This window comes from Chelonia mydas, chromosome 10, assembly GCF_015237465.2.
Source record: "Chelonia mydas isolate rCheMyd1 chromosome 10, rCheMyd1.pri.v2, whole genome shotgun sequence".
In the NCBI taxonomy this organism is placed as follows: Eukaryota; Metazoa; Chordata; order Testudines; family Cheloniidae; genus Chelonia; species Chelonia mydas.
This window is the reverse complement of record NC_051250.2, coordinates 11,150,562-11,177,693: the sequence shown is the minus strand read 5'-3', so window position 1 is coordinate 11,177,693 and position 27,132 is coordinate 11,150,562. Positions and strand designations below refer to the sequence as shown.

The 27,132-nt window shown below is 43.4% G+C and overlaps 2 protein-coding genes and 1 long non-coding RNA gene across 11 annotated transcripts in view; 1 reads left to right on the top strand and 2 right to left on the bottom strand.

Annotated features, from left to right (window-relative positions):
• The window catches only part of IQCE (IQ motif containing E), a 43,318-nt gene extending 36,363 nt beyond the window's left edge, over positions 1–6,955 (bottom strand). For 2 of the 5 annotated variants that reach the window (XR_005227074.2, XM_043523684.1), the window contains exons 1-5: positions 6,702–6,954; positions 3,415–3,462; positions 2,590–2,632; positions 1,123–1,263; positions 503–637 (exon numbers count right to left, since the gene is read on the bottom strand). Coding sequence is in view for 3 of the 5 variants with exons in the window: in XM_043523684.1 (XP_043379619.1) it covers positions 503–637; positions 1,123–1,263; positions 2,590–2,632; positions 3,415–3,462; positions 6,702–6,743 (409 nt within the window). In the remaining 2 variants the exon portion in view is untranslated. Of the gene's footprint in view, positions 1–502; positions 638–1,122; positions 1,264–2,589; positions 2,633–3,414; positions 3,463–6,701 lie in introns of all 5 variants that reach the window. The other 3 variants (XR_005227076.2, XM_037910847.2, XM_037910848.2) reach the window with 3 other exon arrangements.
• Positions 6,956–9,356: 2,401 nt separating this feature from the next.
• On the top strand, positions 9,357–26,908 carry BRAT1 (BRCA1 associated ATM activator 1). Of its 5 annotated transcripts, none has more exons than XM_007065344.4 (14): positions 9,357–9,493; positions 10,205–10,349; positions 10,817–10,971; positions 15,035–15,182; positions 16,217–16,589; positions 16,705–16,824; positions 17,760–17,851; positions 18,196–18,314; positions 18,980–19,166; positions 19,612–19,685; positions 20,346–20,448; positions 21,671–21,769; positions 22,819–22,997; positions 23,170–26,908. In XM_007065344.4, the coding sequence occupies exons 2-14, from the start codon at positions 10,223–10,225 to the stop codon at positions 23,893–23,895; spliced, it is 2,502 nt and encodes an 833-aa protein (XP_007065406.2). In that variant the 5' UTR covers positions 9,357–9,493; positions 10,205–10,222; the 3' UTR covers positions 23,896–26,908. The 5 variants fall into 5 exon arrangements, with proteins under 5 accessions (XP_007065406.2, XP_043379577.1, XP_037766492.1 ...); XM_043523642.1 differs by having other exon boundaries at positions 9,360–9,485; positions 10,202–10,349; XM_037910564.2 differs by having other exon boundaries at positions 9,362–9,493; positions 15,038–15,182.
• Positions 15,368–25,698, bottom strand: LOC122461932. The gene is made up of 2 exons (XR_006284196.1): positions 25,565–25,698; positions 15,368–18,338 (listed from the first exon to the last, which is right to left on the bottom strand). It is a non-coding gene; the product is annotated as an uncharacterized LOC122461932 (long non-coding RNA).
• Positions 26,909–27,132: the final 224 nt, after the last annotated feature.

Below are 27,132 nucleotides of genomic sequence, written 5' to 3'. Positions count from 1 at the left end.
GGAAAATACTGAAACCAACAACTTGCAAAGCTCTCTCAAAAGCCACACAATACTTTGGAAAAAAATAGAAAAATGCGTACTTCTCTAGCCTCGTAAGTTATAGGAATCTTAGGAGTTACTTTTAACAAAATTTTCAGACAGAAGTGTGATTTTTAAATGTATAATTTATTGTTAAAGGGAGAAAAAGCAATATTCAAGTGTGTGTGTTCCTTTTGATTTTCTCATACAATTGAACTGATTTTTACATAGTAACATAATGTATCACAAACACTTTACAGAGAGAAGTAACAAAGAGAGTCAATACTTTACACAGAGTTCCAGGTAGGCGGATGTCTTATGTACTTAAGTAGCTAGAAATAAGGAGAGCCGGCACCATGTGACCAGCCAGCTCACAGAGACCACATTTTGAGAGTTTGTTCTACAGGTTAGAATTAGAGGAACGGTTGCCTTACCAAAGCAAGGACCTTAAACAAAACAATGTTGCCATAGTTTCTGAACTCACCATTGCTAGAAGAACGAGCATGCTTTGGCTTTTTCATGCCTAGAGCTTCCTTTAGATATTCTGGAGTGCTGCTGGAAAGGTTAGTCCGTGCCTGCGTCACATCAAAGTCTGATTTCAGGGGCTGGCTCATACCAGCTAGTAATGAGAAAAAAACCCAGATAACTATACATTCAATTCACCCTGAGTGAATGAAACAGCAAAGCCCAGAACAGCTCTGGCTGCCACTACAAACCCCCACCAGAAACAAGTACATCCAAAAACTGTCAAGAATTATGTAAGTCAAATTCACTCCTAACAAACGAACCAGACACCAACAAAGTAAATTTCAGCTAGGCTTCTAATCAAGGAAAAATTTCTGTTTGGAGGCATCCCAGAGCCTACAGGTACTCAACACTGAAGAGAAAGTTATGCAAATATTGATCAACCAACAAAAATGGTCTTAGGCAAACTTTTAAATGTAAAATGTAAACATTTTAAATGTGGACCAAATGCAACCCTGGAGTAAACAAAATTAACTTATACTGGACTGAATGGAAGCTGCACCCACTTAAAAAAGGACTGCATTATAAACCCCTATGAAATTTCACTTGCAGATGTGGATGGAATTTCTACAGTGATACCTTGCTTCAGAGATCCTAGCCACATCTGCCTTGGTGTTTTAACCATTGGGTTCTCCTTCAGGGACCTCCCTGTTCCCTTCAAGGACCTCCAAACCGCAGCCTTTTTAGGATACAGGTATGTGCTGGAGATATATGGAGATTCTAAGGCAAGAGAAAATATTTCAGTGATGCAAAATACCTACCATAGCATTATTACAGTTGCTGTCACAAAACAATTTTCTCCTTCTTGAACATAATCCCTGATACAGTCTTCCGAATTATCAAAATACATTTTATAACACCTTAAATGCTTAGCTCCTAAAAATAACAACGAAAGGCAGGTGGAACATAGCCACATCAAAATAAGAAAAAAGTCCACCTTCCAGAAATAGTTGTTACAAAGATGAGTAAGTTTAGAAAGAGAGGAATAGTCACATGACTTAATATATACAGACATATTTGTGTGTACACTTTAAACACTTCTATGCACCCATAAGAAATATACACACACCACCTAAATTCATACATTGAAATGATCTATTAAAAATCGAGTATACATATATGCACTACCTACACAAAAGATACTGTACGGCTCAACAGAAGAGAGCACTTTTATGTGTGCCAGTTTGCCACAGCCTTTATGACATCAATAAAAGCATAGTCAAAAGTGATGTCACAAAGGCCATGACAGAAATAAAAGTGCTATTTTTAAGACAAATTGATCATATAGTCATAGGTAGTTCAGAAAGAGGAGGGTGTTTGTAGGTACAAAGAAAGGGAAGCACCTAATCAAAACCTAGCAAGTTAGAAAAAGTCCACTGTTTAGAAATACTATATACTATTTATAAAACACATAAACATCAGGTATGAAATACAGATTCCAGGAAGATAAATTGAATATTAGACAGTTTACTGTGAATGGACTTAAAAAATAAATAAAAGGCTTTATCTGCAGTTTATAGACATTAAGGATTCCATGACAACAGGGGACAATTTCCTTAACCACGGAATTATAGTGCTAAATGAAAAATGGAATGGCTTAAACCCTCCTGCAGCCTCCATGACTCATATAATCTGCAACCCACTAGCTCCACTGGATGTTAGGATGCACTGCTTCAGTACTTCTAGACCCCAAAACTTTGGATTTCTTTCTGCCCAGGAACAGCAAAGGACACAGCATTTCTCCAAGGAAATAAAAGGCAAACTGTGATTTTATCTGCAAACTGCTTGCCACCACAAGGGAAAAGTGCATTACTATTCAGTTAGTACCCAGGACAAGAATGCCCGGAAAACTGTAAACTCCAATCCAACTCCTAGAAAAATCAGATGTCTCTTGTTATAGGATATAACACTCAGATGAGAAGGCTCCACATTCAATAGAGAATCACAGATGTTCTTATTTTGTGCATCTCTTCAAGGTGTTGTGTCCCATGGAGATAATCTCATTCAGGACAAAGAAGACAGAAGAAAAAATTTGGTAACACTTACTTGGTGACTTTGGGGGTTTATGAGACGTTTTCTTCTTCTGTTTCTGGAAGAAAAATAAAAATAGGCTTTCTGTATTCAAACTCTCCTACTCCTAAAACACCTCAGCAAGTAATCTGAAAAACAGAAACTACAGCTACTTCTAATGGGGAATCAGCAGAGATCTAATAAAACAATATTAACTCTTCTAAGAAACAAGACTGTAGTGCATGACTACATGTAGAACAAAAGGGATTCAGCATAGCTATCCCAACTGGTCTAGTTTTACCAAGTCCAAATGCTACTGCAGCACGCTATAGCAAATGAATGAAAGTACAGTAAGTGCGCGCCGAAACAAAACAACACACCACAATTAAAGTGCTGCCCCACAATAGTGCATGCTACAAAGCCAAAGCTACCTATTTTTCCTCATTTATTGAACAACTCTGTGAGGTTTACCTGTCCTCTTAAATATGGGAATCAGCAAGTCTTTAGAGGTGCAGGACTATTACAGGGCAGAGAATGGGGCTTACAATTCCCTAAAAGATGGAAGAACCATTACTTGTTCAATTCAACTAGAGCATACTAGACATGGTATTGAGAAATTCACTGAATGTCATTTGCAAAGTGTCTCAGACCAAGCATGAGAATTTTGAAAGCCCAGTAACGTTTGGAATTACTGGAGCCCCCATATGTCAAATTCTTTGTTAGAACAATATAGTTAGCTCTACTTTCTAAAGTATCTATCAATAATCAGTAGACATAACCGGGATATGCTGTGTGGGACGCACGCAGATTCTAAGAAGTTTTTTAAGTGTTTACTAAAAGCACATTGCTGACAAAACTCACCATCTCTGTGTCAGATTCGTAGGTTACAGCAGACAGACTGTCATCTCCCTGGGGAGTAGATATGTACAGTATAACTTTTTCTGCACTCTAGATGGTTGGTTAATATATAGATCACCAGAACTTAAATAATACCCCACGAAGCTTTTTTATAACAATCACTTCAGTAAATTCAACTGTGTACTCTTTCACTGCGTTACAAAGAGATAATGTAGTTGGGAAAAATTTCTGCAAGATCTGACCCTAAAATGTTGAAAATCTGGGCTACAGCAACCTGGACTGCTTATTCACAATATCAGACAGTATCAGTAGGTGTAGAATGAAAAATCACTGCAGAGTGCTAGATCAATTTCAGAAAAGGTAGTAACGTAAGAATTACATATAAAGCAAATGAAAAATGTCCATGGAAACCCTAACATTTTCCTAAACTTGTAATAAAAATCTCACTTCTCATTAAACAACATTTCTATTATTATTTTTAAATCATCACTATCTTTTCTTTGACAGCTTGTGACAATGCTGGGTGGGATGGCCAGAGCAGTTGGCAGGAAGGCCAACTTCATATCTGCATGCCCCCTTTTCAGTGCCTTTAGTCTAATAAAAGAGTATGATGTACCTGTAAGCCTCCCTCTCTCAAGTAACTCTGCATTTAATAAGTAGTAACTATTTTTCAGTGTTCGTTAATATTCTAGAGGCAATATGACCAGAGATGCTTATATGAACCTTAACATTCTCCCATTTACAGGCTCTCCAAAGAGTACTGGGTGGCTAATTAGTCCAGTATTAATACCTTAGCACAAATACGCTGCTTCACATTTTCAATTGCAACATTAAGCAACCCTCACAACAGCCCTGAGGCAAGTATTACCACCCTCATTTTAAAGACAAGGAACCAGAAGCATAGAAAGGTTCAGTGATTTGACCAGGGTTAGACAGTGGGTCAGTGAAAGACTCAGCATTGGAATTCAGAGAGAAAGGACTGTCCAGTGGTTAAGGCACTTATGAGACCCTTGTTCAATTCCCTACTCTGCCACAGATTTCCTGTGTGATCTTAGGCAAGTCACTTAGCCCCTGTGCCTCAGTTTCCCTTCTGTAAAATGAGGATAACAGCACTTCCCTACCTCGCTGGGTGTTGCGAGGATAAACACATGAGACACTAAGGTGATGGGGGCCATAAAAGTATCTAAAATGGGTAGATGGATAGGTTTCCCATGTTTATCCCGTCAGATCACAATACCTGAAAATAGCTAATGGTTTAACATGGCACCAATACAGAAGAGTACTATCTCTTCATACTGAGCCAACGGATGATCTTTGCCTACTTGTCATACATGAGAATATCCAGGACAGAACGGAAGTTTGGAAAATTTCAATTTCATGAGATTTTCATGTTATGTCGCCCTTGCTGTAAGGACCATGCAATTAATTTCCACTTGCTGCTGGCTTCGCTGGCACTTACAGACACAGCTCTGTTCCTAGGCAAGATCCAGGTCTAGCTCATTGTGAGAAGCAGCAGAAGAGATAAAGCAGATTTTAAAGCACTGGCTCACAGGAAAGAAGGCAGCATAGAAAATATTAAGAACAGATAAAGCAGCTTTTTGGCTTGGCTGAGTGCAGGTAGGCATACATTTCATACACTATGCCATACAGTTTTTAATTTCCTGGCTCAATGTTCCTAGCAGCATACTGACAGGTTATTTTTGTTATTCTTGGAGCATTTTATCACACTGCTGGATATCACTATGCAACTCCATCAGCTATGTTAAAAGTTAGACAGGGAACAGCAGCAATGGGGACAGATAAACAACAGAGGGGGAGAAGCAAAACTAACTAATGTGCATATACATCTTCAACAAATAGAATCTTCCACTCCTGAAAACCTGCATCTGCTTCTCTCCTTGAAGAGGTTATACAAAAGGGACAGATAGAAGGACTGTGCCAGACAGTAATAGAACAGTATGGCTTTCAGCATAGGAACCCAAGAAGTCTAAAGCAATGGAGGTGACAGGGAAGTAATTTTACAGATGAGGACACTAAAGCACAAACAGGTGAAGAGTCCTTCCCAAGGTCAAAGAGTGAGGTGGTGGCAACAAGGGCATTAGCACCCAGGAGCCCTTACACCCAGTCCTAGAAAGAGTTGTACCACATATTTGTGCGTCCAACACATCTTACACACAACATTTTGACTGAACTGCCACAGGTTTCAAAACCTTCTTACATGGCATCTTCACAACATGCGCAAACCTCACTACAGTGTGAGGAGGTATCTACACTGAGCTGCTGAGAAATATTGTATCAAGAGAAGTCAAACCATATCCCGTATCTCAGTGCATGACACTGTTGCCACATCCATTTAGAAAAAAAACTTTAACCCTGTCTCTTGTCAGCAGGGAAGGAAGAGCGCAATATCAAGGGAGTCTTCTCAGGAGGTGCTCAGAAACTATGATGATGGGTGCCAAAATAGGAACTGAGCTAGATAGCTCCTCATCACACTCCTTGATGTCAACGCCCCTTGGTGTCACCACAGCACGCACAATCCCAGGCACATCATATTAAAAATGCATAGTGAGGTGTCATCAGGATGCCCCACCTTTTGTGCTACTGGAGAGAAGGTTGTACTTGCCCCAGGGACACTAGGGTAGTGGGCATCCCAGTCCTACCCTTCAACTCCCACAGCCTCTCCACACCACACATCTGCCTCGGTCCCACTGTCCTCCATCCCCATCAGTCTTGGTCCTGTCCCTGGTCCCAATGTCCCCCTCCCCATCTGCCCTGGTCCCAGTCCCCATGTCCCCTGCCCTGGTCCCTCTACCTCCTCCCCATCTCCTCTTGTCCCAGTCCCACTGTCCCCCAACCCCATCTGCCCTGACCTCGCTGTCCCCTGTCCTGCTCCCACTGCCCCCTCCCCATCTTCCTTGGTCCCGGTCCCACTGCCCCCCTTCCCATCTTCCCTGGTCCCACCGCCCGCTCCCCATCTCCCCCAGTCCCACTGCCCCCATTCCCATCTTCCTGGTCCTGATCCCACTGCCCCCTTCCCCATCTCCCTCGGTCCCAATCCCGGTCTGTCCCCCCTCCCCATCTCCCCTGGTCCCACCGCCCCCACCCCATCTCCCTCGGTCCCAGTCCATCTCCCCCGGTCCCGGTCCCACTGCCCCCTTCCCCATCTCCCTCGGTCCCAGTCCAAGTCTGTCCCCTCCCCATCTCCCCCGGTCCCGGTCCCACCGCCCCCGGTTCCGGCCCCTCTTCCAACCGCTCCCATTCGATTCCCGCGGTCCTGTTCCCGTGCTCACCAGCTCCCGCTCCGTGGCCGCCTCGCTGGTCGCTAGGGACATGGCGCGAGCGGAGCTCAGGGAGCGGCCGGGTCGCAGGAGCCGCTTCGGGGGAGCGGGCTCGGCAGGTGCATGTCACCAGGCGGGCGGGAGGACAGGGCGGCCTGAGGGGCAGCGTCCGCCGGGCCCGGCCTGGATCGAGCCCCCTCCGCTCAGAACTTCCGGGTTTCCGAGACCATGGCAACCAGCCGCGGCGGCCGCGCCAATACCCGGATGAACAGGGCACGGGACGCCCGGGCCAAGAGTCTCTGCGCCCGGCGTTTGGGGAAGCGGCTTCGTCACGGGGCTGGGACAACCAAGTGTTTGCTCGGAGTTGGGAGACCACCGAGCAGGGGAGCCCCCGCAGGAAGGGGCTGGGGAAGCCCTACTGATGGGGTTACCCAGGCGAGGGCCAGATACCCACACAAGGGCCCCACGCACAGCGGCTGGCCTGGCACCCAACATGAGGGACCCTCCCCAATAGGGCCATGGTCAGATGCTGATGATCTGATCCCCATGGGGGTCTGGTTCTCAAGGCCCCCCGCGGCACCAGACGCTGGCGCTCAAGGCCATGTACAGATGGCACCTGCACGTCTTCACGTAATCTGGCCAATGGCACAAAGTCTGGTCTTTTTCTTAAAGCCCCAGGTCCAGATGTCAAAGGATTAAATATGAATCTCAGCCCCCCACCAACTCCCTGGACAAGTCAGTCAGCTGCTCTGTGCCTCCTTTCTCTGTCTGTAAAAAGGAGTTAATACCTCATTCCTGTGCGTGTGAAACCTAATTCATTAATGTTTGTAAGGTGCTTTCAGATCCTCTGGTGGAAGGCATCAGAGAAGTGAAAAGTATTATTGATATGGTTTCTATTATTCACCATTATATATTTTTTTCTTTCAAGGGTCGCATCTTGCTGCAATTGACACACAGATGATTGTGTCCACACTCCAAAATTTCCTAGTTACTACCTACCATCAGTTCTACCACTAGAAGTGCTCGTGTAGACTGCACTCGTGCAGCCACCAATGTGTATTTTTCCGCCTTGGTGTCTAACCCTACCCAGAGAAGTTCCAAATGACCTTGTGGTAAAAAAGCCAACATGTTACTCATTTATGCCAGTGCTGTTATGTTGATACCAGTGGTGGAACTGAACTAGTAGTAGCAACAGTGGACAAATTTTTGGGGAAAGGGTTATTGTAGACATATCCATACGTATCTTTAATTTGCAAGGCCCAAGCACAGGACCTGTTGTGGGACAATGACAAGGGACACAAGAAAGCTAGCCTCGCTGCATTTAAATTACTACAACATTTAAATTACTCTTCTATAACTGGTTTCCAGATTCCACATTTCTAGTATCAGAGGGGTAGCCATGTTAGTCTGGATCTGTAAAAGCAGCAAAGCCACATTTCTAGTGTTGATAATTTACACCCCCAAGCTTGCGTGGGGATAGCGTTCTCTCTCATCATGAAGGATAGCTGAGAGGCATAATCCCACACAATGCACTCAAGATGGGGCTCTATCTCATTTATTAAAGTAAGAATAATACAGTGAACACCAGCAAACCCTAAACCCAATAAAAAGAGCATTAACACTTACCTGATGTCATTAAAAATCATATTGGGATGACAGACACCAAAGGGACTTTTTAGATATCTATGTGGAGCAATAGTGCCATCAAGTGGTCCTTCAGAAGTCCTTTCAGAAAAAGACACAGACTTCTAAATTCAGATCAAGTGGGAACTGTCCTTCCAGCTCACCTCTCACGGATTTCAGAGTGGTAGCCGTGTTAGTCTGTATCAGCAAAAACAATGAGGAGTCCTTGTGGAGTCAGCCTTACCATTTTTGGCCAGGCCTTTAGTTTTCCATTCCCCAAATATAACTGCCTCCTGTCCACCAGGGCCAGCCTGATGATTTGGGGAGGTGGGATTAATGAGATGATTCTTGAGATACATCCCAAATGTAACTGATTTCTCTCTATAAAGAATTGTGTATCTTTAGGTCCCCTCTACCTCTGGAGCTTCCTGCTGTACAAGTGGAGCTTAACTGTTTGTGAAGAATGCTATGCATAGCGGCCAACAAGTAGGCGTGGGCTACACACAGTTTTTGAATAGATTTAACTATTTCAGTTAGAAGCGTGATAGTCTAACAATATAAATAAATGGATACAAACCCTAGTGTGGACACAGTTATATCAGTATAAGCTGCCTCATACCAATATAGGTTATATCCTTATGGGGTATTCCTACAGTCCCCACTGGGGCTCATCTTGACTAGGAACATCAGGGGAAGAACTTGCCTCATCTCCTCTAGGATTTTACCTTGCAATAACTGGAGATAGCTCTTGCAATAGAAATCCCCCTCCCCTTTTATTCAGTGAAGCCAAAGATAAAGTGGCAGCGTACAGGCACTCTGACATTGATTTAAACCTCACAGAGCAACATAGCTTGCTGCTACTGATGCAAAATTGCTATGATCACTCTCAAACCAGTAAAGCGTGTCCACACAGGGGTCTGCGTCTGCACCACTTTAGTTAACACCAGTGCACGTTTGTGCACAGAAATGCCACGGGAGTCCAGTCCAGCCCAGCCCAGGCCCCCGCTGTGGGTATAAGTTTATCCCCAGACGCCCCCCTTCAGCCGTCCTCCAAGCCCCGCCCCCATGGTCCCGTAGCTCCGCCCCTTGGCTATTCCGCGACTGCGCTGTTTTACGGCAGTAGGTGGGAGGCGTGGTTGGCGGCCGGTCTGACGCGGGGAGCCGGCGCTGTCTGGGCTGAGGTGGGTGCCGCGGCCCGGCTCCAGGATCCGTCAGCCCGGGTGCTGGCGGGAGGAGACCTGGCCGCTCCCGCAGCGGCCAAGTGGGGGTGGGCCGGGCGCTCCCCCGTGCTGCAGTGGGAGGGCGGCGGGAGCGGGGCCCGGTGGCGCGCCGGGCGGGGTGGTGCTGGCCCCCCCCGGATGTGGCGGGAGCCCTGGGGCGGCAGGTTTCCTCTCCCCCTGTGCCTGGAGCGAGAGCGCGGACAGCGGGGCCGGGAGCCCGCGGATCAAGGGTGGGTAGAGGGCTCACCCGCTCACTGAGAGCTGAAAGGGTCTGTGCCCCGGGTCCTCAGCGGTATTTATTTGGGATCCCTTTGAGGCTCGGGGCCTGTATCCTTACATCAGCCTGGCTCCTGAAAGAGCGTGAGTCAAATAGAAAGCCTGATTCAATGTTTGTAAAGCACTTTGAGGCTGAAAGCAGCAGAATAAATTCTGCTGATGAGATTCAGTTGCAGGTTTTCAGATAAAAGAAAAGGAGGACTTGGGGCACCTTAGAGACTAACAAATTTATTTGAGGATAAACTTTTGTGAGCTACAGCTCACTTCATCGGATGCAAAGCACTCTTAGATTTTACAGCGAAGTGTGTCTACCTTGTACTTCCTTACTTGACTTTCAGTGTTCCTTGTTATGGAGATGCACTTCCACTGAGTTTGTTTCTCACATTCTTTTACCAGAAGAAAACCAGACACACTATGGACAGGGAATGTTCTCAGCTCCTGCCTTCTGTTTGTGCAGTTCTAGCAGACTCAAGGCAACTTGTTGCAGATGACACTTTTCTTGAGAAATTTCTGGACTGGTTTAAGACCCTGACTGAAACAGGTAATTTTGGCTCTCTGGATTTGGCCTATGCCTCTTGGCAGTCAGAGGGATCATCACAGATTTTGTTTAAGGAGAATTAATATTGTACATACTACTTGATTGTACCTATTGGCTTTAAATAAAATGGTAGGTTGTCTGAAGGTGATAGAAGCTTCCCTCAATATAGAGGGTGCTGTCTGGACACTTTCATACTGTAACGAGAACACACAAAAGCTTTACAAGTGAAGTTTTGTTTCACTTCTTGTAAGTGGCTGAGATTCTTGCTCTAATAACATATTTATTAAGGTCTGTAAAAGAGCTGGTGCTTTAAACGCTTCTGAATCCTTGTCCAACTGACAACTAAGTGGGTACGCTTCGCTCTTGTTGGCTTTTAGATGAACCTGCTAGAACTGGAATACAAAATAAAGAGATGTCCTAGAAATGATAGTCAATTGTTGCTCCACCTTCCATGGATGTTTCTTCCCCAGAATCTAGCCTGCTGCTGTTACAGGAGAATCCATGCTTGACAGAGCTCATCACTTGTGTGCTGAAACTGAAGGATCCAAGTTCTAGCACTCTTTCCTTTATTCTGAGATTAACAGGGATATTTGCAGCCTCTGAAAGCTGCTTCCAGTATTTACAGGTAAGTTAAGGCTTAAGCAACTAATCAGACACACTTCCACTGCTCAGCTTTTGTCGACCTCACCTGAGTAAAACATAACCGTAGTTATGTAGGGTTATTTTCTAGTAAGAACATTCCAATCCTGAAGTCATTCAAACATTGATTTCTGATGTTAGATTCACTCTATGGTATTGTCAGAGCAGACAGAAGGCAGTAAAAGCTGCTACTTGCTCATCCTTGCATGTAACAGGGTATGTATGCAGAACATAGCTGTCAAATGCTTGGGAGAGGGGAAGAGAAATTACACGTCTCAGCCCCAAAACTGATATAGAATGACCGTCTCACATTTGTTAGCCTCTTTTGAGGCATGTGACAATATGTAAACTGTTTTCAAAGAGTTGTGTGTGCATGCTCCTATGCAGGTACTATCTTAAGTGGGTTTTAACTTCACATTTCCTGAATTCTGGTGTTATCCCATCATTCAAAATTAATCAGTTAATTTACATGGCTTAGTGTCAGAACTCTGCTTTACAATATACAACCAAAACACACTTATAAAAATTACACGTGACCTTTTAGCACAAAGTATTGCATCCCTCGTGAGCTCACTATTTTGGACCTCAGGATGATGGATAAAAATGAATTAATCACTCACTGAAAGTTGGTGGTTGCCTATAGACCAGTGATCATGACTTGCTTACAGACAACCCTAACAAGTGATAGCTCTTTTGAGGAAGCCCATAAATATAATTTTCCAAGGCTGAGAAAAATTGAGCAAAATTGACTGGGAGGAAAACTTAGACAGAAAAATGTGAATGAAAATTGGGAAATCTTTTTAAGAAGAGTTTAAGATGGCCAGAAAACCATGATTCCTCATTCAAGAAAGAGGACAACTTTGTCTAAAAGCCTATACTGCTTCAGTGGTGAAGTAAAGGCAGCAATTAGAAATAAAAAGGCAATATATTAAAAAAGGGGAAATAGTAATCAATATAAATGAAAAGTTACGAAGTGTAGGAAATTGATAAGAGAAGCTAAAGACTTTAGAGGAAACTCAATGGTTGGCAGGGCTAAGAACAATAAGGAGGAAGTATATATTTTTAAAGTATATTAGGAACAAAAGATATCCAAGCAATGGTATAGGCCCATTTCTAGATGAGATGGTAAAATTTTTAATGATGCACAAAAGACAGAAGTGTTCAATAAATATTTCTGTTATGTATTTGGAAAGAATCAGCATTATGTACTCGTATCATATGAAGATGAAGTACTTTCCAGATCATTAGCAACTGAGGAGGATGTTAGACAACATCTACAAGGCATACACATTTTTAAATCTGCAGGCCTAAATAACTTGCCTGCAGAGTCCTAAAAGTGTTGGCTGAGCAGATCTGTGACATGTTGGTATTGATTTTCATAAATCTTGGAATAGTGGGAAAATCCAAAAGATTGGAAGAGTGCTTTTTTAAAAAAAAAAAAAAAAAAAAAAAAGGCAAGTGGAATGACCTGGGTAGCATTAGGCTAGTTAAGCTGACATGAATTCCAGGCAAAATAATGGAAAAGCTAATAATGGAATTTGATAAAAAAATCAAACGTTAGGAATATAACTAGTATAAGTAAACCTAGTTTTATGGAAAACAGGTCTTGTTAAATGAATCTGATTTAATTCTTCTGCAATTAAAAGTCTGGTTGACAAGGTAACTGTGTAGATGTAATATACTTAGACTTTAAGGCATTTGACTTCTACCACATGACGTTGTTTACAAATTAGCACTATACCATATAAAAAGGCGCACACTAAATGGATTTACTGGCTAACTGACAGATCTCAAAAAGTAGTTTTCAATGGGGCATCATCACATGGGAGTGTTTCTAGTAGGGTTCCATAGGGATCTGTACTAGATCTGATACTGTTCAATGCTTTCAGTGATCTGGAAGTAAATATAAAAAATTGCTGGTCAAACTTACAAATGGCAAAGATAGGTGGAGTGGTAATAACCCATTCATTAAGACAAAATGGGTTTTAATACAGCTGGGGACAAGGAATGCAAGCCATATCTACAAAATGGGGGGCTGTATCTTGAAAAGCAGTGACTCTGAAAAGGATTTAGGGCTGAAAGGACAAGCAACTGAACATGAGCTCCCAGTGTGATGCTGTGGCAAAAGGACTAATGTGATCCAGGGCTGTATAAATAGGGAAGTAAGGAGGTGATTTTACCCCTCTATACACTCTTAGTGAGACAAATACTACAATACTACATCCAGTCCTGGTGTCCACATTTTTTAAAAAGTGGTTTAAAAATTAAAAGAGGGCATAGAAGAGAACCGCAAAAATTATTCAAAGAACAGGAGAAAATGCTTTACAGGTTAGAGACTGAAAGAGTTCAATCTCTTTAGCTTATCAAAAAGAAGTCTGAAGGTGACTTGATTACAGTATTTAAGTGCTGTCACGGGAAGAAAGAACTGTGTACTAAAGGGCTTTTTAATCTAGCAGAGAAATGCATAACAAGAACCAATGGCTGGAAACTGAACCAAAATAGATTAAATTAGACATACATTTAATCACACTCTGTTAACAACTGGAGCAAACTACAAAATAGGGGAAGTAATGAATTCTCAATCTCTTGATGACTTTGGATCAAAACTGGATGCCTTTCTGGAAGATATGCTTTAGCCAGACAGAAGTTATTGGCCTTAATACAGGGGTAACAGGGTGAAATTTAGTGGTCTGTGATATACAAGAGGTCAGACTAACCAGGCTCCGGGACGCTTTTCTCAAACTGGGTGCATTGTGGAAGGAGGAAAATAAACCACTTAAAGCCATGGTATACACCAGTATCTCTCCTTCAATCTACACTACATTAACAGTGTTCTAAACATGTTTTGGGCAGGGGGTTAATTTGTGAGAACTTTATCTTAGAGAATACATGCTTCAGACAAAGCAGCTAGTACATGCCAAATTGATCAGCAAACATTAATATATTAAGCCAGACTTACAAACCCACTAAACCATGGGAATTCTGACTTAATGCAGTCACCACTTTCTTGTCTCTGGCATATGATGTACTTCGAATAATAGCACACAATAATAATAATTTATGTCCGTGTTTTTCATAGAATATCAGGGTTGGAAGGGACCTCAGGTGGTCATCTAGTCCAACCCCCTGCTCAAAGCAGGACCGATCCCCAATTAAATCATCCTAGCCAGGGCTTTGTCAAGCCTGACCTTAAAAACTTCTAAGGAAGGAGATTCCACCACCTCCCTAGGTAATTCATTCCAGTGTTTCACCATCTTCCTAGTGAAAAAGTTTTTCCTAATATCCAGCCTAAATCTCCCCCACTGCAACTTGAGACCATTACTCCTTGTTCTGTCATCTGCTACCACTGAGAACAGTCTAGAGCCATCCTCTTTGGAACCCCCTTTCAGGTAGTTGAAAGCAGCTATCAAATTCCCCCTCATTCTTCTCTTCTGTAGACTAAACATCCCCAGTTCCCTCAGCCTCTCCTCATAACTCATGTGTTCCAGTCCCCTAATCATTTTTTTCATCTTTAAAGTGCGTTGTAGTGTGTGGCCTTCTAACAGCATCCTACTGCAGTGGCTGGATAATAGTACCTCCCGAGAAAGATCCTTTTAATTTAAATTGCAATAATGGAACGTAGTTTTTCCTGTGGGTAGGATAGGGTAGGGACCCAGCAGTCTCAGTGTGCCTCAAATATGAAGGAAATACATTTTTTAAATTCCCTTGTTTTGTATGATGGCATATGAATTTAAAGTATGCCCTAAAGTCTGATAGAGGCCTACAGGGAAGAGAACACCTGGCTAGGAAACAACGTCATGGGGCTGTCATAGCCTTAGAATTTTTCCTAAAGTTCTAAAAATCTCATTCAGATAGTTAACACTTCTCTCACTCCTGGGTTAAGCATGTGACAAGTGTTTTCCCTTTGCATAGCACCTTTTATTAAGTGTTTTAATTAGGTAGGGTTTTACTGCGGTAGCTATTATCAAATTGATTTACACAACTAACCTACAAGCCCCCAAAACTCTGCTTGCTGCATAGTTTACTTGTGTTCTCTCCTCTTGACTCAGCAGAGGGAGCTGTTGATCAGTCTCTTTGGAGAGGTGGGGCCTCTCAGCACTGCTCTGTGGGAAGAGGCATCTGTGCGAAGCGGCTGGGTCCAGGGTGTGCACAGCATGGTGCAGCACCAGAGCGCCCTCCATTTTTTGTGCAACTGTGGTGAGCGCTGTTTCTTGCCAGTATTCTTTAACGTCTTAAATCCTTAAGTGTGCCTTGGCTATTGTAATCTGTCACTTAAGTGTTAAATGAGCAGAATCGTCCTAGGATATTATGTTTAGATGTCATTATTTTACTTCGAGAAAAATAAAATGAGGAAACGACGACAGAAGGGACTTAAGCTGTTGTAAAAGTTAATTGTATTGCTTTATTTTTGTTACACTTACATATGTATTAAGGTTCCTCAATATAAAAAAAATAAATAGCATCCATGTTGGAGGGAGAAACACACACTTACCCAATAGGCAAGATAAAAATAGTGCATTGGAAAGCCACCAAAATTCTTATTTGCAGTCTATTAGAAATAGTTCAGGATTATTGTACTCTAGGGAAATTAACCCAGGTTTCATTGCCACAGATTTTTAATTGGGCTTGCAGATTTTACAAAATGTGAGCAGTCCTATTTGTGTTTTAAATTCAAGTAATCCACTAGTCTTAATAATTAATGGGTAGTAACTTGACAGTCTTTATTTGATACCTATTTAACATATACAGAGCATCTTAACTCAGGTCAATCTAACAGCCTCCTCCAGCTGTCCGCTCCCACACCCTGAAGATTCTATTCACACCCTATTCATTCTCTTTAAACCACAGTTTAAACACATCCTGAATGACATAAATTTGGCTGGCATAAGTGGTAGTGTGCCCAGCACTATGTCGGCGGGAGATCATAAGCTGCCTATCACAGCACCTATAATCTTACAGTTGGGAAAACAGAAATTTTACAATGCCAGCCATTGTCATTTTTTTCCTTTTTTCCCCCCTATGGCCAATGATGGATAGACTGACTTTTCTCAGTCTGTTCATATGTAACATTAAGTTTGTGTTTTCATTTTAACTTTACATTTTAATTTGTGTGAGGTACTCAGAAGTAGGATGACACGTGATTGGATTGCAATGACGTCTCCAGGTTACAACAAAACTCTTGTTTCTTTAAGTGTCATGGCTTTGTTGTTGTTGTTTTTCCTTTGACATAGGAGCCATAGATGTGATCTTCACTCTGCAGGGAGACCCCAGCCTGTTTGTGGCTTCAGCTGCCAATCAGCTTTTAGTGCACATGCTCACCTTCTCTCTACAATCATTCCAGACTAAACTTGTAAGTATAAAGGACTGTGATTGGCCAGTATGTGCGCAAAAGCTTGTAGTGCACATTGAAGAGTCCCTTAAATCCAACTCTGCCTCTCGTATCAACCAATCCTTGAAGCTGCTAACTAGTGTGTTTGGATGCTGTCATGATCTGTGGACTGAAGTACTTTGGTCACAACTATCACAGCCAATTGTATATCTCTTGGAGGAGGAGCCAGTCCATGCCGGGCACTCACTGGTGGACCTTTTCCTTAGCATGACAAGGTAAAAACCTGTTTGGAACTTGGATTCATGCAATACTGACCAAAATGTTACAAGATATGTGGTGGTCTTTTCCAAGGTGTGTACACAAAAATATGTTAACACTTCTTTCTTTCAGGTCTCCTGTGTTTAGCTGCCCTGAATGTAGCCTGTGGACATCAGTGACATGTGCTCTGGAGCACTTAAACCCAGCTCAAGTTGGTCATTTGGCAGTGGGAATACTGAAGCTTCAGGAATGGTATGAATTGTTGGTATCAAACTTTAAAAAGCTTTCTTATAATCTTGGAATATTATTCTGCAAATCTTTTTTCATAAGTTGTCAAGTTCCTTTCTGATTGTCAGTGTTCTTCTGTATGAGGAGGGAAACTTTGTGGTGCAACTCACTGCCATTGTAAGGTTGGTACAGAAAAGCGTGTCCAGGAGCTGCAGATGCTGATGGTCTGACAGTCCAGTTCCAAACATGAGGAACAGGAGAAACAAATGCCCTGTACATGCTTTCAAATCCCACCTACAGTCAGCCAGCCTCTAGGTTCGGAATGGCAAACTTTTTTGTTTTTGCTCTCTAGTGCCAAAGTTAATGTTCAGAGTAGGCATTATCTTGAGTGCAAGTCAAACAACACTTCCCTCTATTTCCTTCCCCTTCCCATATGCTGTCTAATAGAAGTACACTTACTGCTTGCCAGCAGAAATCACCATAGTTGCTCTTGGGACTTCTACCTAAACCAGCAATGTGAGGAGCAATTAATTTAGGCTACTGTAAATAGGAGAGTATTACTGGGTGCACATGATCCAATGTTGCAGGTTAAGTAATGCCTACACTCTGAGTATGTAACGTTGTGTCGATGGGAAGAAGATCACTCAGGATTCTGTCCCTTTACGGTCCCCTTCTCCCTTGGAAAACTTCACACCAAAACCAGTTAGCTTTACTGCAGTGAGGTTGTTTGAAAACCACAAGGACTTTTCTCCTTCCTCTCCTGGCTTAGCGCAGGAAGCTTGGGACAGAGCTTGAATCCCCACATAGCAACGTGTTACTCTCCCACCAGCCCCATCCTGATTTAAGGCTGAAAGAATCTACTCTCGTGAATTGTTATTTATTAACTAATCAGAATTTGGGGGCAGATACTCAGGGAGAATGAAGAGTTGTCTGTTCACCGCTACTTCTTCCTTTTGAAGCCCACAGGCAGTAAGGATCCAAGCTCTAAGTGTTCTGCTTCAACCAATGGACTGTGTTCTGAAAGCAGCCTCCCAACCCTTGGAATACCCAGGTATAATAGTTATAGACAAGTGAAGGATAAACAACCAATCTGCCTTTAAAGGACAAGACTGTATTCAGAAGGAATGGGGGTATGAGTTGTATCTTTAATGGGGGGGAGAGAGTGAACAATTGAAGTAACAACTGTTGTGTGAGAGCGAGACTAAAGTCAAGAAGCAGTGTTTGTGATATAGCTGCCAGAGTGTACAGTATCCTGCTGAGGGAGGGGTCTTATTTTTCAGTGAAAGATGGCACTAAATCCATTCCTTCCTTTACTTAAAACTCTTTTGCCATCTCTATTTCAAACCCATTGCTGTCCTCTACTAACCTCAGTTCTCTCCTCCTTTCCATCTCCAGGTTTGCTGAACAGGTCTGTGAATGATCCTGCTACTGTTGAAACTCTTCTGTCCTGCAGATCCTCTTGTGCTAGTCTCCTGTGTCAGACATTGGCTCATCTGGAGGAGCTGCAGTACCTGGTAGTGGTCTGGGGAGAGGGATACCTGGGGAAGGAATGGGTTACTTGAAAGATTTAATTAAGATAGATTTTCACAATAGGGCCTGCAACCAAATAGAACACGGAGAAAGGTTGGCAGTGGGGACTTTCCATTGGTGCCATATCTAGTCAAAGAAGAAATCTGCTACCCTCTTCTCCCATCTTGCTTTTACCTCACTCGCAGAACAGGCATATTTAAGCTTTAAAAGAAGGCTGCACTTGGCTTATGCATTGCAACTATAATAGTGGATTTGAGGCTACTGTCCACCACATGTCAGTGATGGCAGAGAGATGATCTTCGTCCTCTTTCACTCACCCATACCAAGTTTGCCATCTAGCACTGCAGAAATTTTTATTCATAAGTTTCCTCTCAGATTCTGACATCTCACCTATTGTAAACCCTGTTAAACTGCTTTCTCTAGTACTAACAGTAACCCTCCATCTTTTATGCAATAGCTTTTTGGGGTGTGAGTTATGAATAGATTCCCTCCATCAGACTTGTGATACCATAGGGATGATACCACATTAGAATGAAACAGGTTTCTGCCCATCCTTTCCAACTTCTTTTGTAATATAAAAATATGTACACTACATATACAAACACATGCATGAGGTATTTGCTAGAAACTTATCTGCTTTCTCTCTCAGACCTGCTTGCCCGTGGATTTGCCCCATATACCTTTGCTACAGTCTGTAGTGACAGTACTGCAATTCTGTATTGGCCTTGCGACTCCAGCAACCTGTCTGGGAACCAAGATCAGTAGAATCCTGATTGGCTGCTTCAGAGTTCAGCGGTCAGCATTTGACATCCTGGGAGCGCTCTCTCACTGGGAAAGTGAGTGTTTTCCACGTTTTATGCTTCAGTGTATTTACTTATTTCTGGAACTTGTAGCCATTCTGGATTTGTAGCAGAGCAAAGTGTCCTGTACCCATTTTCCCCTCTCAGCCTCTGGGTCTGGGTTCACCATTTTGAAGTATAAGAACAATCCAGTTCCCAAGTTTGTTCAGTTCTGGGCTTCAGACCATACATCAGCTTCACCAATGAATTTTCATTACTGTTGGTAAGTTAGAGCAATTAGTGATGAAAGCAGTTTTTATAGGTAGGCCATTTCTCTTCTCCCCTGCTTTCAGATACAATGTATTTTGCTGTTTAGTGGTTACACTTGGTTTTCTCCCCTACAGATAGTTCTATAATAAATATATTGGTATTTCAAGAGTTGATTCGTTTTTTTTTTTCTGATTAGTATTGATCGTTGGCTATCACTTTTCCTGTGTTTCAGGCCACAGTGTATTCATGGGAAGTGTATCTGACATCCTCCTTGCATACCTGAAGAGTCCAGATACCAGTCCTACCGTAAGTACAGAAAACAAATCACAGAAGTGATAGCCTACTAAAACAGTAATTCTAGTCTCCTTAGGATGCAGTTCTGAGAAACCGTTTGACACCACAAACAACTGTACTGGAACATCTTAAGAGGCCCCTGTCTCAGCTCTGAGTGACAGAGGAAGTGGCTCAAGAAATGTGGTTAAGCGATTATACAACTGACTGTGTTCAATATCCTTGAAAGGAAACAGTAGTGATTGTACCCAAGAGTACTTCCCTCAGTCTTGGGATTTCTAGTACTTGGTGCTGGGTTTGCCAGTGTTTTTGGTATTACATTATTGCATTGCTGAGATGACTGAGACTCTGGTGATGCTGAGACTGAGATGCTGATGACTGAGTCCGCTGGTTGAGACTCTGGAAAATTAGAAGCTGGTATTAAGAGTAGACACGTTCCAGGAGCCTGCTAGGAAAACAAGCAGGCACCATTGGATTCTTGATCTAGGCAATGTTTACCAGCAGCCTAGTTCTTGATAACAAAGGATGCTGGGTTGTTATCCCTAGCAGTTTGGCTGCAATTGAGAAGACTAAGCAAATATTATCCAGTGTAAGTGCGCAAAAAAAAAAAAAAAGCCTCCTCGTGAAGTAAATATTAGAAGGGCAACCTCCCTCTGATTGTTTGTCGTGTTCTAGGTTCTGAAGAAGTCATTTCAAGCAACACTCAAATGGCTGGTGAGTTTGTCAGAAGCACCCAGCTCCAGGGATCACTGGGAACAGATTGAGCAGTTTCTCCGAGGTAAGGAAACTGTTGGGGTAAAATCCAACTAATGGCAAAGTATTACGGCAGTATTGGACAAATAGTTTCAACAGAGAAGTAGCTCTTATAGAATTGTTACTCTGCCTCTTTCACAATCCCTATATTAGGTGCACATATACTTGCATATAACACAACTGTTGGAGCAGTGTCCAGTAAGATGTGCTGGGGATCTCTGAAGGAAGCAGTAAAAAATGTTGCATATGATAATTTAAAGGATGCTAATGTTTAACCAAAAAAAATTGCTACTCCAGTACAGACCCGTGTACGCGTGGATGTCGGGAGTCAAGCCGTCATGACCACAGGTTAAGGGGGCCATGCTGAAAAAAGTGTCTGATTCACTTAGAAAAAAAGCCATTATTTTCTGCTCTTTCTGGATCGCATTTTTTTTCTTATGAAGTCTGTCATTCGCTGCAGATGAAACGCGTTCATGGCCGATTCACCAGCTGATCGGCTTTCTCCAGAAATCGATACCAGTGCTATGCCATGATGCTTTTTAAAACGACTTATAAACCCCTTGTTGGCTTGGAATGGTTCATTCCCCGTTAAATTTCCAGATTTTGTCGCTTGGGCTTGAAGAATTGGCCCACTTAGCGGCATTCCTTTCAGCCTTTCCTGAGCAAATCACATGCGCATGGCTTTGTCTATTGTGCGTTTTGCTGAATAGTGCACGTTTTTGCTTAAGTCCCACAGCAGAATCAATATTTTGTACAAAGCCATTCAGTTTAGATTCGTTTTTTAGCCATCCTCTGAGAGTAGATTCGGCAATCCCAATATCTTTTGAAACTTTGGCCTGGGTTTCTCCGCTATTTATGCGATCTATTGCAGCTAGCTTTTCTTCTACAGTGTAGGAACGCTGACGCTTGCCCTCTGCCATTATGTAGTGTATATATTACTATATAACTGCTACATATTATCTCTCTCTCTAGCGTGACAATGACTAAGTGTGCGTGATATGTCTTTATCAATATCGGTAAAGACCTACAATCTGTTTCCGCTTCACACTTCCTGTCGATTTCTATGTCACTAAGTTAGTGAGAAAATCTGTAGTGCTACATAGCAAGTTCCTGTACCACGTGTTAAATAGGTAGCACTGGGAGGCCCAGCGCTACCACGCTTTAAGTGGATTCGCGTGTAAACGGGTCTGTACTGTACTGACTTGTTCCTTTCCTGTTGATCTAAACCTCTTGCTTGCCACGTGCAGATCTGTTTCTGGTGCTGCAGAAGCGTTTGTGCAGCCCGTACTGGGAAGTACGGGACTCCGCCCTGGAATTTCTCATCCATCTGGTTAAGCATCTGAGAGGTAAGATTTGAGGTTTATCACCATATCCAAGCATTTACTACCAACCCTCCCCCCCCCCCCCCCAAAAAAAAACAAAAAAAACAAAAAACCTTAGCCTGCAAACTAACCTACTTGCAAAAACAAACCCACCCAACACTTTTGAGTGACCTATGCCATGAGAAACCCTGACAAGTCATCCAGTAGGTTTATCCTACTGGGCTCCAAGTGCTGAGTCCTCCTGAAGTTCCAGACGTATAGTAGTTTTAAGGAATCTGACTAGGAGGCAGTGAGACAATGAGATATGTAGGGAGACAGTGGAATGGATAAGGTTTCACTGAGCAGGTAGTGGGGAAGGATTTGGGGAGCTTGCACAAGAGCACACACCTGCATGGTGCAGAACCCAGCTCTGCAGGGGCTTTCTGCCCACTGCAGATTCACCCTCCATTCCCCCCTTACACGGCAGAGGCCCAGCTCTGAGGCCAGGGTAGTTAACCCCACAGTAGCTCAGTTCCTGTTTGATGGCAGAGAGGAGAGAGTGAATTTCTTTTCCCTACTTCTGTCCCCAAACCAAAGTGGAACTCTCCAGTGCACAACCCAGCTGCTTGTCCCAGCACACAGCCTCTGGCTTTGGGTCTTGAGCACTCACACCTGTTTCATGGGACCTGCAGACCCCTCACTAGCACTGTCAGTTATTCAGCGTGTGTTGGGTAGGTTCTTCAAAACCATCAGAGCTAGACATTTATTTAAAAATGAAAGCCTAAATTCAGCAAGCTGAGAGTAAATACCCCCTTGCCAGGGAGAGGTTCATTTGCATGCACACCAATGGCAAGTAGATTTTCCGAGCTCTAACAATTTGGGGGGGGTTGGGGTATGACTGGAATTCAACAAGCTTGTGGTGGTGCATCTGTACTCTTATCAGCAGTTGCCTGGTCTCCATAGCAGCTCAATTCATTCTGCAGGCAGCAGACATCTTAGTAAGATGAGGGGCTGTTTGCATTGGAAGCCGTTTGGCTGGATAGAGGAATGAAGCCTTTTCTTTTTTTTTTTTTTGGACTGCTGTATATTTACAGAGAAGGAGGGATTCAGGCAAGTTCTCTTCTCTTCGGAGGTGCCCAAGCTCACAGAGGATCTTCTTGAGGACCCAGAGAGTTACGTGCGAGCAAGTGCTGTGACAGCCATGGGACAGCTGTCCTTCCTTACCCATCTCATCTCAAAGAAGCCTGGCATAGAAAATGGAAATGACAAAGAGGTAAGGGAGGGGGAAGATAACCCTTGTTTAACCCATAGCAGAATCTAATAGAACTTCCCATGAGCAAATAAGAGATTTTGCAGCCATTAACTAAGATGCTGAAGCATTAGAGAGAAACTGGAGTGTTTTGAACTCCTTAGCCAAGAGTTTCCATTTCTTTTCTTTCTCTTAGAAAAGCATTGTAGCACAACTTCAAGAAATCTTATCAACAGACTCAGAGGGCTTCCCTAGAAGAGCTGTGATCAGTGTTTTCATTGACTGGCTGAGAGAAGGCCACACAGACGTACTGAAAGACACTGAGCAGTTTGTCTCCAGTGTGCTCCAAGCTGTGAACACCGACTTAGACTGGGAAGTCAAAGCTGGTGGTTTGGAACTGGCTGAAGTTTTCTCTGCCCAGACGCTTGGACGACTTGGCCTTGCTGCATGCCCATATGCTGCTGTCTTATCCTCTGCCACCCGCTCCACTCATCTAAGTGAGTCTCTGCAGATATTCTGCCAGGTGAAACTGTTTGAGTTCCTGTTTGGTGCTTTGTGTGACTGTGACAGGCCAGTGGCTCAGAAAGCCTGCAGTATCCTCATTGCCTTGAAAGCTGAGCTCTGTGATGAGAGCAGCCAGAAGGAGGGGACAAGTGCAGGCTTGTCTACAGAAGCACATGGCATTGCTTGGTTAGAAGAGACTCTGAGGAGATGGAGTTCCTGTCCCAGAGGTGATGCTGATGAGGCTGGCTCCCAAGACCCAAACGGTGTGCTGCTGGTTTTGAGAACTGTGGACTTGGAACAGCTGCACAGGTCTCTGAACAGAAGTAGTGACCACATTGAGAAGAGCCCTCAGTCCCTCTTGCAGGACATCCTGGCCACTGTGGGGACCTTGGAGGAGAATGAAGCTGACTGCTATTAAAGTCAGTGGCAGGTTCTTGCTCAGATAGGAAGCCATTCCAAACAGGTATCTGGCTGCAAGAGAAGTTATTTGCTACCAAAGAGTAGAAACCAGGCCTTGCAAAAGGGGAAACTGTTATAGAAAGGCCCAGGAGGAGGACTCTGTCTTGGACTGGTCTGAACAGTGAGGACGACAACCTGGCTGGCTGTCAAACGGGTTAGACAGTCGTTAGGGGCATGTTGTCCTTGCTAGCTGTGGCCCAGAATGCAAGGAATTTGAATGAGAGAGTATTTAAGAGGTGCAGCAGGGAACTATAACACAACGTATTTTAACAAGTGATTGTTAAATACAGGGTCCGTATGAATTCAGACTCTGTAGTCACTGCCCAAACTTTTTTTTAAACATCCGAAAAAGCATCTGTTTCATTTTAATATACCCTCACATAAAGTCATAAAGAAAATTACCCCCCAAAACCACAACTTTTTAAAAACTGATGTAAAGTACTGGTGTAAACAAGGTAAAGAAATTGATTTAACCCTTTTTTAGAGCCTGGTTGGTTAAACTTGCTGAAAGCTAGTTCAAGTAGACTGGTTTTAAAAGGGATCTATCCATTTTTGCTTTGTCTACACTACCACTCTAAAATCAGAGTCCCTGTTATAGCGAAGGGCCTAGAGGCAGAGGAGAACATTTAGGGAAGAGTCATCATGACATCAGTGTTTTGAATGTTTCCTGTAACTATGGCAGGAGATCAATTAAAAATTGTATTGGCAAAAAAATTTCTGACCTCTTCCTGCACAGATTCCTAGGGAGAAGATGAGATGCTAGGTGCAATACACTCGCATTTCAGTGACACTGGGGGCAATTGCAGTTTCTAAGCCTCCAGAGTACGCTAGTTCCCATTTCAGAAAATCTGGAATGACTCCCAGTGGGAGAAGGCAGCTTTGGCAGCTGGATCTTTTCAATAAAATGGCAGTGTCAGACTTCGGTTTGCCTCATCCAAGTCAACAAACCTCCTCAATTAGAAATTGAGCAGCCGTACCCAAAGTGGCAGAGCTGCTTTCTGAGGGCAATTTGACAGCTTTTTGAAAGCAGCTTGGGGGAGATTTGTAGTTTACAACTTCAGCAGCCCAAGAAGCAGCACTGTATTAAAACCTCTCTCTTCTGTAGTGAAACAGCACAGCCATGGCAACAGTGTCAAACTGTACCTAAGTCCCTTGAGCACTGATGTGAAACTAACCTTGCCAAGTAGGTAGGGTAAAGAACACGCCATTCATTTTAGGCTAATGGAGGATACTGAAGCTCTCGTCCAGCTGCAGTGTCTCAAGAGGAGAGGGTTTCAATTCAAATACCATCTCATTCATTCCCTTCTGCCAACAGCTGTGCTAGCCAGTAAAACAGCATCTCAAAGTCTGTCTTTTTGAACAGCTTACTGGCAGCAATGCAGGGAGGTTAGGCATAGGTTTGAATACTTAACTGCTGAGGTTGGAAGTTTACAGCATACCCTTTAATGAATTCAGACAATAAGCTTATCTGCCACGCTGCACACAGCTTTCTACACAAGAGCTCCAGCTCTCTTATGGCAACTGGAAGGAGCAGCCTTTGAGAATATACAAGCCTGTCTGACCTTGGGCTGTATCTGACTGAAGAAAGAAAAAGAATAAAAATAAGACCAAGATGGCCATATCCTTACCCTGCCTGGCACTTGCAGAAGCTGGGAGGGTTAGTGAAGAAGAGTCTGGCTAACTTAAGGAAGCGTAGATTGTTTTTCTCAACCGCTGCAGCCATGTCTGCTCAATGGATTATTATCCAAAGCTAGCACCACACTTTGCAGGGCATTCTCTGACCTGTTTAAAAGGGGAAGAGAGCAGAGTTATTAGATCACAAGCAGTGACACTTTTTAGGTAATGGGAAAGGTGAGTATAATTACCACCTTTTACAGGTGGGGAAGGTTAAGGACTAGAACTCAGGTCTCCTGCCTCCCAGACCACTGGACTCTCCCTGCTTTGCTTCCTCAGTGTGTGTCACCTTTAGCGAGAAGTGCTGGTGATGCTAAGTTCAGGCCCCTGACTGCTTGTAGTCTGAAGCCATCTTACCCAATGCATGATATATATGCCACCAGAGAAAGACACACACAGAGTTTGGAGTGAGGGACAGGGAGGGCTACTTACATGTGCAGTGGGAAGTAGCATCTCATTCATCTTTCCGCCTGCAAGTGGAGGTGACAGGAGGATTAATTTTGGAACTTTCATAAACAGTATTGTACTGAAAAGCTCTCAACCTTCAGCAATTAGACTAAAATCAATACTGACTTTTGCACAGCTTCCATTTCTTCTGCTCTGTTTCGCCCTCCTTTATTGTTCGTTGCATGTGTCTGTTCACTGCCCTCTGTTCTTCAAGACTTGCATTAGTGCTGGGAGGCTGAGACTGGAATTATGTATCCAACAAGAGGGGAAAAGAGCTGAGCAGCGTGAAAATCAGCAGCATGACAGCAAAGTGGCTGGGGGTGGAGAGATCAAGGGAGGTAAAGAGCAGCCAAGAAAACCTTATTTTCCCTGCTGCAGAAAAATTCAGCTAGTGCTTAGGGATGTTATAAATCTTGTTTAAACCAAAACCGTAGCTGCCTGACTTGAGAATGAACACCATGACACAGCCAGCAACTAGTGCATTCCCCACAGTCCTAGGTGCTTGTAAGGGCAGAGAGCCAGCTGAGAGGAACTGAAACTGAGTTCCGCCACAACAGCCTCAGCCACTGGGCTTCTTCCCGCCCCCCCCCCGGTGTTCGGTTTTTAGAGTTAAGTAGAATGTTTTCTTACTGCACCCTTGAAAAGAAAAGCCTGGTTCACATTGCGTCTCTATCTCCAGAATGGCATATCCTAGACTTGTTCCAGCCCCCTGAGGAGTTCTGCCTTTGTTGCTGAAAAATACCTCAGTGCCAACAAAAATCCAACAAGCAAATTTAAAATAGATGAGCCTTCTACCTTGGTCATCTAGTGCTGTCCTATAAGGAAAGAGATCAGTGCCCATGGCCTGATCTGCCTCCTGGCAATGGTTTACCCTTCCCCTGTACAGTGACATCTCCCCAGGACTCACTGATCTCTTGGTGAGTCAGGACTGTAAGCCCAAACCTTTTTTGCAAGGCTGCTAATTTATCGAGCAGATTAAAGATAAGGAACTACTCTTGTCCTGCAGCAAGAGTATCATCCCAATTCCTGAATATATTCTGGTATAACAGAGATTCTCAAACTTTTGTACTGGTGA